Source organism: Jaculus jaculus, chromosome 12 (genome assembly GCF_020740685.1).
Source record: "Jaculus jaculus isolate mJacJac1 chromosome 12, mJacJac1.mat.Y.cur, whole genome shotgun sequence".
Lineage (NCBI taxonomy): Eukaryota > Metazoa > Chordata > Mammalia > Rodentia > Dipodidae > Jaculus > Jaculus jaculus.
In genome coordinates, this window is record NC_059113.1 from 20,206,682 (window position 1) to 20,221,570 (window position 14,889).

Consider the following 14,889-nt stretch of genomic DNA (forward strand, 5'->3'; position numbering starts at 1 on the left):
TTTCCCATGGAGACCATGCTTCCCAGCTGCAGCTAAGAGCTGCCACAGACTGTGTGAACTACATTCTTCCTGCAGGCCATCTCTGGTGCCATCTCTGTGGAGACAAACTGGTGGGTTGGTTCAAAAAGCCAGGAACCAATGACTAGCTTTTCGTGTGATTGGAATGACGTAGCTTTGACCCATTCACTGGTCATTTTACTTTTCACTGTGATTAAAGTTCCAAGGAACAAGTGGAAACATTGACTTTAGTAGATAAGAGCTATAGCACTGCTTTCACAGAGATACAAACCATAGAACACAAGATGCGTCATCTTGCTTGTGACCACTGTGGTCTTTTGAGCCGTGGTGTCTCTCTGAAGATGATCAGATGAATATAATGCTAAAGGCAGGCAGTAAAGCAGCTTGAATGAGAACCAAACTGGCTGACTGGCATGGAGTCCTAGGTTAGCTTCCATAACTCAGCCTGAGGCAGAGACGCAGTGCCTGTGACATGCTGAGGAAGTGCTCTGAGGGGAAAAACAAGAACCTAGAAGGGATTGAGGAAAGTAGGGTGGGGAGAGAGAGAGAACTTGAGCACGAATGTGGCCTCTGATCAAGTTTTGATGAGGGAAGTTCGACAGGTATGGGCATGTGACTGAGTTCGAACAACGAGACATAAGTAACAGTTTGGTGGGGGACCTTTAGGAAGGCTACTTAAAGGTAGAGGGAGCTAGGGGCTTTGTCCTTCCATGTTTCCTTCTCTTCCTTCCCCTAGTCTTTACTTTGGACGTGATGGCTGCTATGGCAAAGGACAGCACATAGCCCCAAGAGCAAAGGCCATATGTTTAGGATCGTTGTGTAGAAAGATGGAAGAAATTGGAGTCTTCGATGACCATTTAAGTCACTGCTGTTGTCATTTCTGGTAAACCAAGTATCCTTCATAACAGACACAGTGAGGCAGGGCTCATGGAGCGTGGCGATGCGAGGGACATGAGAAATAGAGACATGGTGCTGTGTCTTCCAGCAAAGGGTTAAGGACATCCATCACTTGGCTCTGAAAGAAGAGCAGCTTACTGGACACCTGTTCTGAACCAGAAGTCCTGGGAGCCTAAAAAGCGAACAGACCTTGAAACCTGAGCGCCACCAGTCTCTGAAACAAAACATGATAAACACTGTTTGAGAATGAACAGTTATTTCAGTGCTGGTTAAGGAGCCCCTCATACACATTTCCCGTAGATCTCGGTAGTAACTTATGGCATGTCACATTTTATCCAGTCACTAAGAGGGTGAGGCTGGGCTATGACCAGTCAACCAGAGTGAAGCACAGGACTCTTGCTTTGTGTTAGGAAATCAAATCCAGCAGACTGTGCTGGCATGCTGAACTTTTTCTGGCTGCTCCCTCCTTCATAAGGAAACATTGCCTTGCTAGTCAGTGTACTTTGAATTGTGTGGTTCTTCTCGAAACCTAGACTCATTTCTAGCAGTGACATGCCATAATCACCAGAAAGGAAGTGGGAAATCATTTTAATACTTCTACTTTTTCCTTCCAAGGCTATGATATAAGGATTACAATGACCTTTTTTGTGCTTTCTTTATGCAGGTGATAATCTTATATCTAAACTGTTATACTGATTTTAATTTGTGCTTAGTCTAAATTTTTAATTTTTAATATTGACATATTAAACTGACAATACTATTAAAATGAAATGCTATTTTACCAAAAATGAATGATAATAAAATCTTGTATTTTCTTTTTAAAAATATTTATTCATTTATTTATTTGAGAGAGAGACATAGAAATAGACAAGTAGAGGGAAAGAGAGAAAATGGGCACACCAGGGCCTCCAGCCACTGCAAACAAACTCCAGATGCTTGTGCCCCTTGTGCATCTGGCTTATGTGGGTCCTGGGGAATTGAACCTGAGTCCTTTGGCTTTGCAGGCAAGTGCCTTAAGTGCTAAGTCATCTCTCCAGCCCAAAATCTTATATTTTCTGATGAAAATCTCCATTCTCTTAAATTCAGGGATAAAATAAAATGAAAACATAATGGCAGTCATGAGAAGAAGTAGACAGATACACACACAAATACGGTCACCAAAGATCTTGGAAACTCTTGTGGAGCTGCTGGTTTCTACCAGTCTAAAAGCTCTCACTTCCTTCTTATGACTGCCTTAAAAATGAAGACTATATAAGTAATGATATCAAAAGTCATGGTCCATTAATATAAAGAAATGGGACTCAACCAGAGGCAATTTTGCTACCTAGGGGACATTTAGCAGGGTGTAGAGATATTTTTGCTTGTCACAACTGGGTGAGCATCAGTGACTAGAATCCAAGGATGATATTATATGTACTAGAAGCCTAGGACAGCCCCAGGACAAAGAAGGCACCCAGCTCAAGATGTCAGCAGTGCTGAGGTTAAGACACCTTGGTAGAAAGGACATCCTTTCCAGTCATCTTTTGCATTTTAGCACCTTAGTTGTCCAACAGTGTGATTAAAAACATTTGAATCTTATTTCAAGTATACTATTTGATTTCTTAGCACCCCCACCTTTAGAATAGCCCAAGTATGCCTTCCTCCCCCAAATGACCTAGTTTATCTTCTCCCTAACTTACAACTTATCAGCTCCTGGTAGGAAAAAGGTTGATGCTTAACCAGTCTCACATGGGGATTCACATTTCAATGTAATTTCCTGGGGTGCTGTGATTTAAAACTCAGAAAGTGAACACATTTATATTCTAAACCCAGTGGATTATTTGAAAGCAGTGTTTCTTGCCTTCACTTTACTTTTTGAAGGCATCTTTAATAAATAACCATATGGAGAATAATTAGTCAGTTCATAAAGTTTAAAGGAATAATCAATAAGTCAAAACTATAAGTCTAGCATACAAATTATGAAGTTAAGGGTTGTAGTTACCATCTTGATACTGGAACAAAACACCTGACCAGAAGCAGCTTATGGAAGAAAGGCTTTATGTCAGCTTATAGCTTCAAAGGAACATTTCATCATAGCAGGGAAATCAAGGAATGACAAGAGAGTAGGGTAGCATATCTTGTCATAGCCAGAGAGGAAAGTAGTCTGAGATAGCTCTGAATACCCAGGGGCAGGGCTAATAAATCTTATAGTCTGTCCCCAGTGTCACACCTCCTCTAGCAAGACCCCACCTCCAAAGCCTCTGCAACTCTCCCAAATTTCTACCAAGGGCCAAGTATTCAATGCACATGAGCCATTGTGGGGTGGGGGGGTGGCATTTCATTTAAACCAGCACATTGAGCATATCTTATAGGAACTCATTTCAGACCTCTGTAATTTTATTCATGCTATTTGCTTTGCTCTGGGAATGATGACCCTGGGCTTCATTCCTAGGAAGAGAAGGAGAGAAACATGAGGTTTGCCATCCTGAGGCCAGGGGTGGGATCAAGTGGTGAGATGATTCAGCATTAAACAGATCTGTCAGATCACTTCTTTTGTCTACATAACTGTATTAGTTACTATTTCATTACTCTCACCAAATAGTTAACAGAAACAACTTAAAAGAAGAGAGACTTATTTTGTTCATGGTTCCAGGGGGTTCTGTCTATGGTGACTTGTCTCTGTTGATTCTGGACCCATGGTACAGAACATCATTGGGGTGACTGAGAAAAGTTATTTATCCCATGGCAGAGAGGAAGCAGGGAGCAATGGGTATGGGATAAATACCTACTTATTTACTTCCTTCAGCAAGGCCCACCTCTGACAGTTTCAAGAGCCTTCCAAAATAGTATCACCAGCTAAGGACCAAGCATTCAAAGTATGACTCTATGAACATTTAATAGTCAAGCCATAACAGCTCCAAAGCATCATGAAGCTTTTACTAGTCAAGCCCCTGAGACAAGGCCCTGCAGCAGATCCAGATGTTCATCCTGGCTCCATGACTCACACCTAGAAGTACTGGGTCTCCATGGGGTAGGGCTGTGGAAATGGAAAGAAAAACATTAATAAAGGATTGCAGGAGGCAAAAGGAAAGGTAGGAGACTGCCCAGCTCCAGGAATGTTATCCCAGCTCATCATCACTAAGGGAGGAGCCATAATTCCTTCCACATGGGGTGTATCTCCTTGAGATCCAAGGAAATAATGTGTGTCATAATGCTTTACATGTGATAAGTAGGTCTTCTTTAAGTATTTGCATATATAATATGCATTTGTAGAGTAGTATAATCTAAGACCTGTGATAAATTTACCTAAGTTCTAAGATCTTTGTCATAATTAATGCAGATGCACTTCTTGCTATTTCAAGTGAGCAATGTCAGAGTAAAATCAAAACGAGTACTTGGAAGCATGGGTTGTAGAATCCACATACCTCAGCATTTGCCCGGTGGACCCAGCACTGTTGCCTCATAAGCACTCTTATCCTCTCTGTTCTTACCCCTAGGAATGCGCCAAGGAAATGACTATGGCACCCAGTACCGCTCAGCTGTGTACCCTACCTCTGTGGCCCAGATGGAAGCAGCCCTGAGGTCCAAAGAGGACTACCAGAAGGTAGGGCCCCCAGCTCTCACCTGTTTGTTCAAGCCAGTGTGTCTTGGGTTAGTCCTGACATTGAAGATGAATTTGGTTCTGTTTGCCTGCATCCATTCTCCAGTGCACATACTGTAGACCTTTCTAGCCTCCAGGTAGATCACTGTACCAAAGAACTGTGTGCAGTAGGATTTTCAGCGTGTGTTCTTGCATGTGTCTCTCGAAAATCAACTCACCCAGTATGCATTGCTTGTCTCAGTTCTGGAGGCTGCCATCTGGAATTGGGGTGGTGGCAGCATTGACGTCTTCTGGGGGCTGAGAAAAGGACCTGTCCAGGTCATTCTCCCTGACTTGCAGATAGCTGCCCTTCCCCCTGTACATAGTTCTGTCTTCTTCCTACTATATCCAAATTTCCTATTAAGACTCCAGTCCTGCTGGATTTGAGCTGACCCTGATGACCTCATTTAATTTGATTACTTCTATGAAGATGCAATCTCAAAATAAGATCATGTACTGAGAGATCACAACTCCAACAGATCTTTTCTGGGAGACACAGTTTAACCCGTGGCATACATTCATTCATTTTCTAATGCCAGTAACAGTAAGCTCAATTATAATAAAGTACTTGTCAGATACATGTACATTCCATCATGAAATAATTATTTCCATAATTAACTTGTATAATATTTTTACATTTCCTCTGATATAGACTTGGTTCTTTTTTGAAAAACTTAAATTGTTTCAATTTTTAGAATTTTGTGATATGCTTAAATTTTAATTATGATATTTTCTAATGTCAGTTCACATTTTAAAATAGAGCTAGTAGCTCCTATAATGCTGATCTACTTAACAATCATGTGAAAAGTCTGGTCAGGAATAGCCCCTGAGGAGGCAGTGGGGAGCAGCGGACACCTGTCTGATGATGCACGCATGGCCGGCATGTGCTGAAAAGGTTGTCTCCTCACACCTCCAAGGCTGATATCCCCTTGGCTGATGGGGTAGGTGGTAGGGAACACAGTCCCAGTAGCCTGCCTATGCTCATATTACCTCTCTTTGAGTATGGGCTGGATTTTTTCACTCCCTGTTACTGAATGCCAGAAGTGTTAGCATGTCACTGCTGGAGTTAGATTTTTAACGATTGTGGCTCCCGCGCTGAGGTCTCCTCTCCCATTCTCTTTGGGATCACTTTCTTGGTTCTGAGAGAGAGCTATGAATTGGCCCCAGTGAAGGTCAGCATTGAGGAACCACATACAGCCTCTCAACCCCAGCCAAGCCTTCTGATGAAACCATAGCCCTTGTTGGCTATTTGATCACAGGGCGATGAAAGACCTGGAAGCAGTTACCAAGAGACAGTGTAGGATGGTAAATGTATGCTGTTTCAAGAGTACATTTATCTTTCCATTCCAAACAGTTTTAACCTACACAGTCATGGTTCTATAATCTGTTTCATCATGACTTGTCTATAGTTATTTTATTTTTGGTTTTTCTGGGTAGGGTCTCACTTTAGCTCAGGCTGACCTGGAATTCACTATGTAGTCTCAGGCTGGCCTCAAACTCACAGCAATCTCCCTACCTCTGCCTCCCGAGTGCTGGGATTGAAGGTGTGCACCACCATGCCCAACTGTATTTAATTAATTTATTTATTTGAGAGAGAGAGAGAGAGAATGGGCATGCCAGGGCCTTTAGCCACTGAAAACAAACTCCAGATGCATGCAACTTTGTGCATCTGGCTTTAATGGGTCCTGGGGAATAGAATCTGATCCTTAAGCTTTGCAGGAAACCACCTTATTCCCCTCCCACACTCATCATGACTTTTCTGACAGTGGTGGGCACACCTGGGCATATGTGGTATGGTTATGGATATAGCTTTTAGTACCAAACTGTCGGCTCATGTGTTATTTGTGTGACTTATCATGCGCCTGACACTTAGAAAGCCATATATCTTATTTAACTGAAGATTCATGAGGATAAAGGAGTGAGAATCTGAGGATTCTCAGATGCTCAAAGACATAAAGCTCTGACTGTAGCATAGCTGAATACAAATGCCTGGAGTTGGACAACTGTGCAAGATCCCAGGCAGAAATGATGGGAGATTTGCCTAGGAAAGGAGGAATATGTATGCGTGGAATGTTTAGTGCCTATTTAGTCAATGAGAAGGAGGGGTTCAGGTTGGCTTGCAGGTGTCCGGCTGCTGATGAGCCCATTTAAGAAAAGTAAACGTGAGGGACCTAGACCCTGAAGAACTTGAACATTTGAGAGATAGGTAGAGGGTGCTGCCTCAGGCAAGACACCATGCTGTCATAAAGCCTGAAACCAGGCAGAACTTCAATTTGGTTCAACCCTAGTGCCTTTATAAAGGTGATGTTTCTAATAAACACTAACTATTATCTCTGATTTGTGTCATATGTAAACATATTATATGCAAATGGCCTAATTGTAAACTGTCAGTAGAAATACTAAGAGACTAAGGAGGGCTGGAGAGATGGCTTAGCAGTTAAGGCACTTGCCTGCAAAGCCAAAGGGCCCAGATTCAATTCCCCAGTACTCTCATAAGCCAGATGCACAAGGGGAAGCATATGTCTGGAGTTCGTTGGCTGGAGTGGCTGGAAGCCCTGACGTGCTCATTCTCTCACTCTGTCTCTCTTTTCTCTATCTCTCTCTGCTTGCAAATAAATAAATAAAATAAAATAAAGACAAAATATAGCTTCCTCCCCAGAGTACCTCAAAATGAGATGGCATCCTTGCGTAGATAATGAAGACCCTAAGTTTCAATATCAGTGGAGCCTTTCATGTGATGATGAAGAGGCGTATATCACATTTCCACTGCTCCCTCAGTATAGCTTCTTACCTTTATGTATTAGTTACTTTCTTTATTGCTGTAACCAAATACCTGACAGAAACAACTAGGAAATATTTGTTTAAGCTCCTGGTTTCAGAGGGTACCTTTCAGGCTTGCTTGGTGTCATGAACTTGGGCCAAACATCATGGTAGCAGAGCATATGACAGAGGCAGTGCCTCACTTTTTTGTTGTCATTTTTATGAGAGAGAGAAAAAATTGGCCTGTCAAGGCCTCTAGCCACTGCAATTGAACTCCAGACATGTGTGCCACCTGTGTGCATGCTTGACCTTGTGCATCTGGCTTATGTGGGTTCTGATGAGTTGAACCTGGGTCCTTAAGCTTCTGGGGCAAGCACCTTAACCACTAAACTATCTCTCCAGCCAAGTTCTTCACTTCTTGGTGGACAGGAATCAGAGAGCTTGGTAGGAAGGTGTCAGTGATATGCACACTCAAAAATTATTCCCACTAATATGCTTCCTCCAGCTAGCTCCCACCTCCTAAAGTTTCCAGAACCTCCCAGAATAGCCTCACCAGCTGGTGATCAACCTTCCAATGCATGAGCCTTTTCAGGGGACACTTCATGTCCAAACCTTAGCATGTAGCTTTAAGAGAGTGGCACACATGTTGACTTTTAGATAGCTGATAACTATAGAAAATAAAATTTAGCTACTAAATATCTATTCTAACCATTTCTCCATAGTTTTGGTACATTTTGGAAATTTAGACTTTTATTTTGGATAATCAAAATAACCTAATCAAATGCACTTCGGATGATTGGTAGTTGTCAAGGAATATGAGAGGTAGAGTAAGAGATAAACTGGCGGATGGGGGAGGAAGAGACAGAGGGATTTGGTTTGCTCTTACAATTAGGGTATACTTTAAAAACAGATCAGGAGTCCCTCTGCCTCCAGCAATCAGATATACAATACTATTCATATAAGCAGATATAATTGCTCTATCACCAACTTGGGGAACAAATGCTGCTACATTTCTTATTTTACCACATTAAAAAAAAGTGGCTATACTTTCTTACATGAGTAGAAAGTGGTATTACTGCCTAGCATAATTGGCTAAAGTACAGAATCTAAACTCTTTTTAAAAATATATTTTATTTGTTTATTTGGAGAAAGGGAAGGAAAGAGAAAGAGGCAGATAGAGAAGGTATTTAATCTTGTTAGACTCATTTCTTCATGCTACCAGATTAAGGTCTAACACTCCTCAATCTCATCAAAAACAGTTAGATTTATTTTCAAGAGCAGGGGACTTTTCCATTCATTTTCACATATCCTCCATCCTTTCTAGTCCAACCCTCTATTCTGGGAATTGGTCTTCTCTTAGTCTGTTGGGTCCCTGTGCACAAACTGTGCCACTGACTTGGGTTATCAATTTGCTAGTCTCTGCTATTTGCCCCCAGCGACCCCCAGTAACCAGCTTCCTCAGCAACTTCTTTACATGTGATGTTAGAGTGACAGGATTGCTTACCACAGGATGGCCATTTGAACATAAAATTAGCTGATTTTATCACAGGGACCAATTGTTAAGCTAATTGGATGTGCAGTACTGCTGAGGAGCCAGAAACAAAAAGCAATTTTCCATCGAAACTGTGGTTTTCTGCAAAGTTGGCTAGGCTGTCTATGCCAGGCCCACCAGCAACCAGAGGAAGAAGTTTGCTCATTTTTGGTCAGATGCAAGGGCAGGAAGGTTGGAGGAGGGTCAAGCTGATGGTACCTGCAGAAGACCTGCATAATGAGGTGGGGGGAGAAGATGACATCAAGACAGAAGAAAGACTAGTTGGAAAGAAAGGATTCAATGGAAGGGGTACTCAGAAGGGGGAAAAGGGAAGGTTTGGGGAGGGATTATGATCATGTTATATTGTCTATATGTATGGAAGTTGTTAATAAAAAAATTGCTGGGCATGGTGGCACACGCCTTTAATCCTGCACTCGAGAGGCAGAGGTAGAAGGATTTCCATGAGTTCGAGGCCAGCCTGAGACTACATAGTGAATTCCAGGTCAGCCTAGGCTAGGGTGAGAACCTACTTAGAAAAAAAAATTTTACAAATGGAAAAAATAGTATAACAAAACTAATAGTCTAAAATAATTCTAAGAGCTAGAAGAAACTTTGAGGGAAGAGAAAAGAAGAAACATTCCCTCTCTCTCTCTCTCTCCAAAATATTTCAAAGGCTGGCAGGAATGTTCTAGTACTTTTTAGTCACATTGTGTGTTTTTTTTTGCACTGAGTTAACTTATCAAGATAATGAAATTTGCCCATAGATTTGTTACAAGAATTATGTAGCCTTTTATATATCTCTCATCTATCATATTTGTTTTATCTATCTAACTGTCTGTCTATCTATCCTCTCTCTATCTATCATCTATCTGACATCACTTATGTATCTGCAGTAATAACCCAATATACATTGACCAAAGCTGAACCCTTTTAGTTTTGGACCCAGAAAATACTTTTAATTATGCCAATCTAGGTGAGAGAGATTTGATATCTGCAATGACTATTCCATCATGCTGTAACCATAATTCAGCTGAACTACCAGACACTGTACAGAGATTCTTTTTTTTTTTTGTTTTGTTTTTGTTTTTGTTTTTTCGAGGTAGGGTCTCAGTCTGGCTCAGGCTGACCTGGAATTCACTATGGAGTCTCAGGGTGGCCTCGAACTCACGGCGATCCTCCTACCTCTGCCTCCCGAGTGCTGGGATTAAAGGTGTGCGCCACCACACCCGGACTGTACAGAGATTCTTTTTTTTTTTTTTTTAATTTTATTTATTTATTTATTTGAAAGTGACAGACACAGAAAGAAAGACAGATAGAGGGAGAGAGAGAGAATGGGCGCGCCAGGGCTTCCAGCCTCTGCAAACGAACTCCAGACGCGTGCGCCCCCCTTGTGCATCTGGCTAACGTGGGACCTGGGGAACCAAGCCTCGAACCGGGGTCCTTAGGCTTCACAGGCAAGCGCTTAACTGCTAAGCCATCTCTCCAGCCCTGTACAGACATTCTTGATGGTTCCTTCCAAGCACCTATAGGCTGAAATGACTTCTCTCCTTACTTTCCCTCCACCTTATGCAATTATTAGTTGTAAGACTCATGTTACAGTTGTTTGAACAAAGCTAGTTGAAGAAAGATCTCAAGAAGCTTGCAAACAACTGGTCCACATGCAGTCTCCAACACTCACTTAACAAATGCTCTTTTTAAATTTTTTTAATATTTTTTATTTATTTATGACACACACACAGAGAAAGAGAGAGCATGAGTGTCCCAGGGTCTCAGCCACTGCAAACAAACTCTAGACACATGTGCCACTATGGGCATCTGGTTTTATGTAGGTACAGGGGTATCAAACGTGGGTCCTTAGGCTTGTGTAGGCAAGTACTTTAACTGCTGAGCCATTCTTCCAGCCCTTACAAATGCTCTTTTTTTATATAGAGAACATCCTGGGGTTTATTCTAATAACAAATAAGCCTGTTCAGGGCTTTGTGTGCCCTGGCCGTGGTTCTGTGGCTCAGAACACACTGCCAGCAAACATCTGTTGAACTGACCTGAAGAATACAGCAGATGAAGACGTCTACTGCATTTGCCTTTATTATGGACCTATTTTATGTGGTCCCTTCCCCACTGGGAGCCTGTGTTAAAGCCTTCCCGTCCCCCAGTGTGATGGGGTGCAGATCTTGGTAATTTGTGTTAAAAATAGAGCCCTGTGATGGGATTCATGTCCTTTAAGGAGAAACGCCAGAGAGGCAGTTCTGTCTTGATCTACTCCTGAGCACAGAAAAATCTTGTGAGAATACACCTAACCATCTACAAACTAAGGAAAGGGGCCTCAAAATAGAACCCACCTTGCCACATTTTGAACTTGGATTTATCAGCTTCTACAGTTGTGAGACAAGTATCATATCGCTAGCTAAAGCCGTGGGAGATTTGCCACAATGGCCAGAGCAGGTTAAGGCCATCTTGTTGCGCTCTGCTTTGTGGGAGGGATGGGAAGAATCATAGCCTGGGTTGAGAACAGTCAGCTGGGGCCCTGGCTCTGCTTTTACCCCATGACCTTGGATGGATTCTGCAACCTCAGCTACTTGTTTGAGAGCAGAGAAACCCAGCAGTGAGTCTTCTTACATCTTAAGGGTCCTTGGGACTGTCTCCTATTGTGTTGAATGACCTTCCCACCACACAAGACCCTGGGGCAGATCTGTCCTACTGCCGGCCTTTGAGGAAACTAAAGCTTAGAGGGCTGCATTCACATGCATTCACAGGATGACCCAAAAATTAAGCTTAGGGAGTTATAGTCATTTGACTCTGAGTTCCATGTGCTTTTCATCTACTTCATGAGGAGCCACTGGATAATCTGTCTAGAATGAACATCAGTGTGTAATGGGGTGACTCCAGAGACAAGGTTGTTTGCAATGGCTCTGTCCAGTTATTCTGAAGACCCTTAAATTTCAAACCACTGTTAAAAGAAAGGATTGAGAAGAAGCTCATTTCCTGCCATGAAAATGGTAGAGTAACTTCTGTTTCTTTGTTCCCAGGAAAATGGGTAGGTTGCATGCTAGGATACCATCTTGGGCATTATTTGCCGTACTGCTGTGTTTAAAGCCATGCTTAAAACCTGTGTGAGCCCCAGGATTCCTGCTTTCACCGGTACTGATAAACCATTGCTTTGCATTGGAAGACTCTGTGTAGGTTTGGGTGAATATCATAGATATCTATGGTTTGGGGATTAGCTGTTTGTCTTGTCTGTGTGAGTGTGTGCACACACACGTGTGTATGCTCACACATGCGTGTGCTATGGTTTATAGCATGAAGTTATGATTTTAAATGCCCATGGAGAACTCCTGAATAATTCATTCAAAAAGGAAAAAAAAAATCTCCCTTTAGAAGCTCAGCAATAGAGATGGAATTCCTCCCAGAGCCCTCTTGGAGCTTCGCCGTTGTAATTACAAATATTGCTATGAACTCAGAAGAGGAACTTGTGAAATAAATATTTTTAAAATGCCCGTTTCCGGGAGGCAGGCATGTACATTTCCGCGTCTGCAGCCTGATGGAGGTCTAGCTCTTTAGCCTTAATGGTTTACTTGCATCTCCGTGATTATTTTCATTTCCACTTATTACTGTGTGTTAGACTCCCTGTGTATGAGTACGAATTGCCCTTTCTTGCACTGTATTTAGAAATATCTGCATTACCCCTGGGCATTTGTTCATTAATAGGGGTGGGGAGAGGAAAAGCTTGTAATAATGGGCTTTACATATTAAACTGTGTGCATCCACATTCCGCCCCAAATGAAAAAAAAAATCTGGTTTATGTTACTGCCCCCTGGTGGCTGTAAGTCTCCACCACGCTGTCAGGGAAGCTAGGCCCCTGCAGAGAAGTTGCAACCACAGTGGCTGGCTTCCCTGAGCAGTACAGACCTGGGCATTGCTTTATTTGTGATCACTGCTCTCCATTCGAGGGCATCGCAAGCACTGTGGAACTGCAGGTACTAGCTAGATAGGGGACAGAATGTAACAGTGTTGGCAAGGCCCCGGGGACTTTCCATTTCAGTAGCAGCATAGACACAAAAAATCCCTATTGACAAAGGGCACTATTTGATCAAACGAATGCAAATTCCCTGAGGGATCACATTCTCAACTCATATTTCAAGGGTATGGGAAACTCTGGGGCTCCCACAGGTGACACATGAGCCCCTTGTGATATGTACAAGACTTTAGAGTGAATCTTTCAGATTTTAACTGTGTATTTATTATGTACCAGGGACACTACAGGGAGTGTTTGAAACCCACGATTTTTCTGAAGAGTGCTTAGGTGAAGACTAGGAAATGGCACGTACACATGCAGCTCCGTCCTTGTGGGGGTGCGTCTGCGGTTAGTTTGCAGGCAGATATGCACACGGGTGAGTGGGACAACATGGCCACAACCTTGCTTGTTGTATGACCTTGGCTTGTTAGCTGCTCCAAGCAGGGCTTTCAAAACAGGATAACTGTGGCTTCCTCTTGGGGAGTTCTGTGATCTTCCAAGCCGCGCATGTAACGTATGCCTGTCACAGAGCCATGAGGTGCTCTGTCCGAGATTTCCCATTCATCTCCTTGTACCCCATGACACTTCAGAGCCTGTTTCCCTCCACGTTCCCATCATGCCTTGCCTGCAGCACTCACCTTATCCCCCCATTGTAGGAGTTTGAGGGCTCTTCCCAGCTTTGCTTTTTGTATGCCTGCACGCCCTGCACCACTCCTCTGGGTCCTTGGCACAAAGCAGGCACTGTGGGAATGAAACCCCAGTGAAAATAACTGTAGGAAGCATTTTCTCATCTTCTGACACATTCTCTAAATATCATGCTTCAGATTAGCGTAGCACCTATACCCTTTTCCAGTTGTCTCCCAGGTACTCAGAGCTTATGGTTGGAATCCAGAATGGGCGGAAAGCAAGGAGGAAAATGTGCCACGAGTGTCTAACCTATGAGTTAATACACACAGAGAGAGAGAGAGAGAGAGAGAGAGAGAGAGAGGGAAAGAGAGAGAGAGATTAGGGTAGCATTTATACCCTTTTCCAATCGTCTCCCAGGTACTCAGAGCTTATGATTGGAATCCAGAATGGGCGGAAAGCAAGGAGGAAAATGTTCCACCAGTGTCTAACCGATGAGTTAACACACACACACACACACACACACACACACACACACACACAGTCATTAAGTTCAGTGAAGGAGACATGGAAAGCAGTGGAAACATTTTCAAATGCAGCATTTCGGCAGGGATAGATCCATTTTAGGGACAAAGGGGCCTTTGTTGCTCAGGCAGGTAGATTTATAAGCCTTGGCCTAGTTCGCTGTGTATGGAATGGCCTTCGGAATGATATGATCAGAGACCCCCACAGAGAGGAGGAGGGGGCCCGCACGAGCCCTTTCATTTTAGTAGCAAGCGCGTGAAGCAGGATTTGTTGTCGCCTACCGAGGCAGGGCGCTTGCCTTTCAATTTCCCTTGATTTGTCTCTGCTCCGCGTGGTTCTGGGTTTCTCGAACTCACCCAAAAGAAGCTTCCCAGCCGGTTCCTAAATGGCAGGAGAGCGGCCGCGGAGCGATGTTCATTTAAGGCTCGGAGAGATCACAGCTTTCATGTTCACCCCGAAAGCCGGGAGCCTCGAGCACCTCAGGAGCGGAGATGAAAGGCCATTTGTGCTTGTGCATGTGTGTTTAGAGCTTAAAGGACAGGGACAAGAAAGAAAATAGATGTTACAGCTCTCCACTTGATACAAAATATGACTTACTCCCTCAGGTGGGACCATTTAACTCCAGGCGCCGCCCCTCCCCCGTGGCCCCGCCATCCTCCCCACCCCCACCACATTTATCTCGGCCCATGTGACATCTGTTCTGGGCACCGCGAGCCATCTTCCCGTTGCCATGGCAGCCGGTTGAGCGAGCCCACCCATTGGCTGAGCACCGAGGAGAGAGAAAAGGCCTGCAGTGTCTGGGTCGCGCGCCCGCTGCCGAGGTGCTATCGGTCGGTCAGCGTGCTCGGCCACGGTCACGGGCGCAGGAGCCTCGGGGCCGTGGAGACCGCCCCCCGCAGCTGT

General features: G+C 43.6%; 1 protein-coding gene across 12 annotated transcripts in view; it reads left to right on the forward strand.

Annotated features, from left to right (window-relative positions):
- The window catches only part of Msra (methionine sulfoxide reductase A), a 476,622-nt gene that overhangs the window by 327,904 nt on the left and 133,829 nt on the right, over positions 1-14,889 (forward strand). For all 12 annotated transcript variants that reach the window (XM_045130919.1, XM_045130917.1, XM_045130916.1 and 9 more), the window contains one exon: positions 4,392-4,498. In XM_045130919.1, the coding sequence (XP_044986854.1) occupies positions 4,392-4,498 (107 nt within the window). The remainder of the gene's footprint in view (positions 1-4,391; positions 4,499-14,889) is intronic.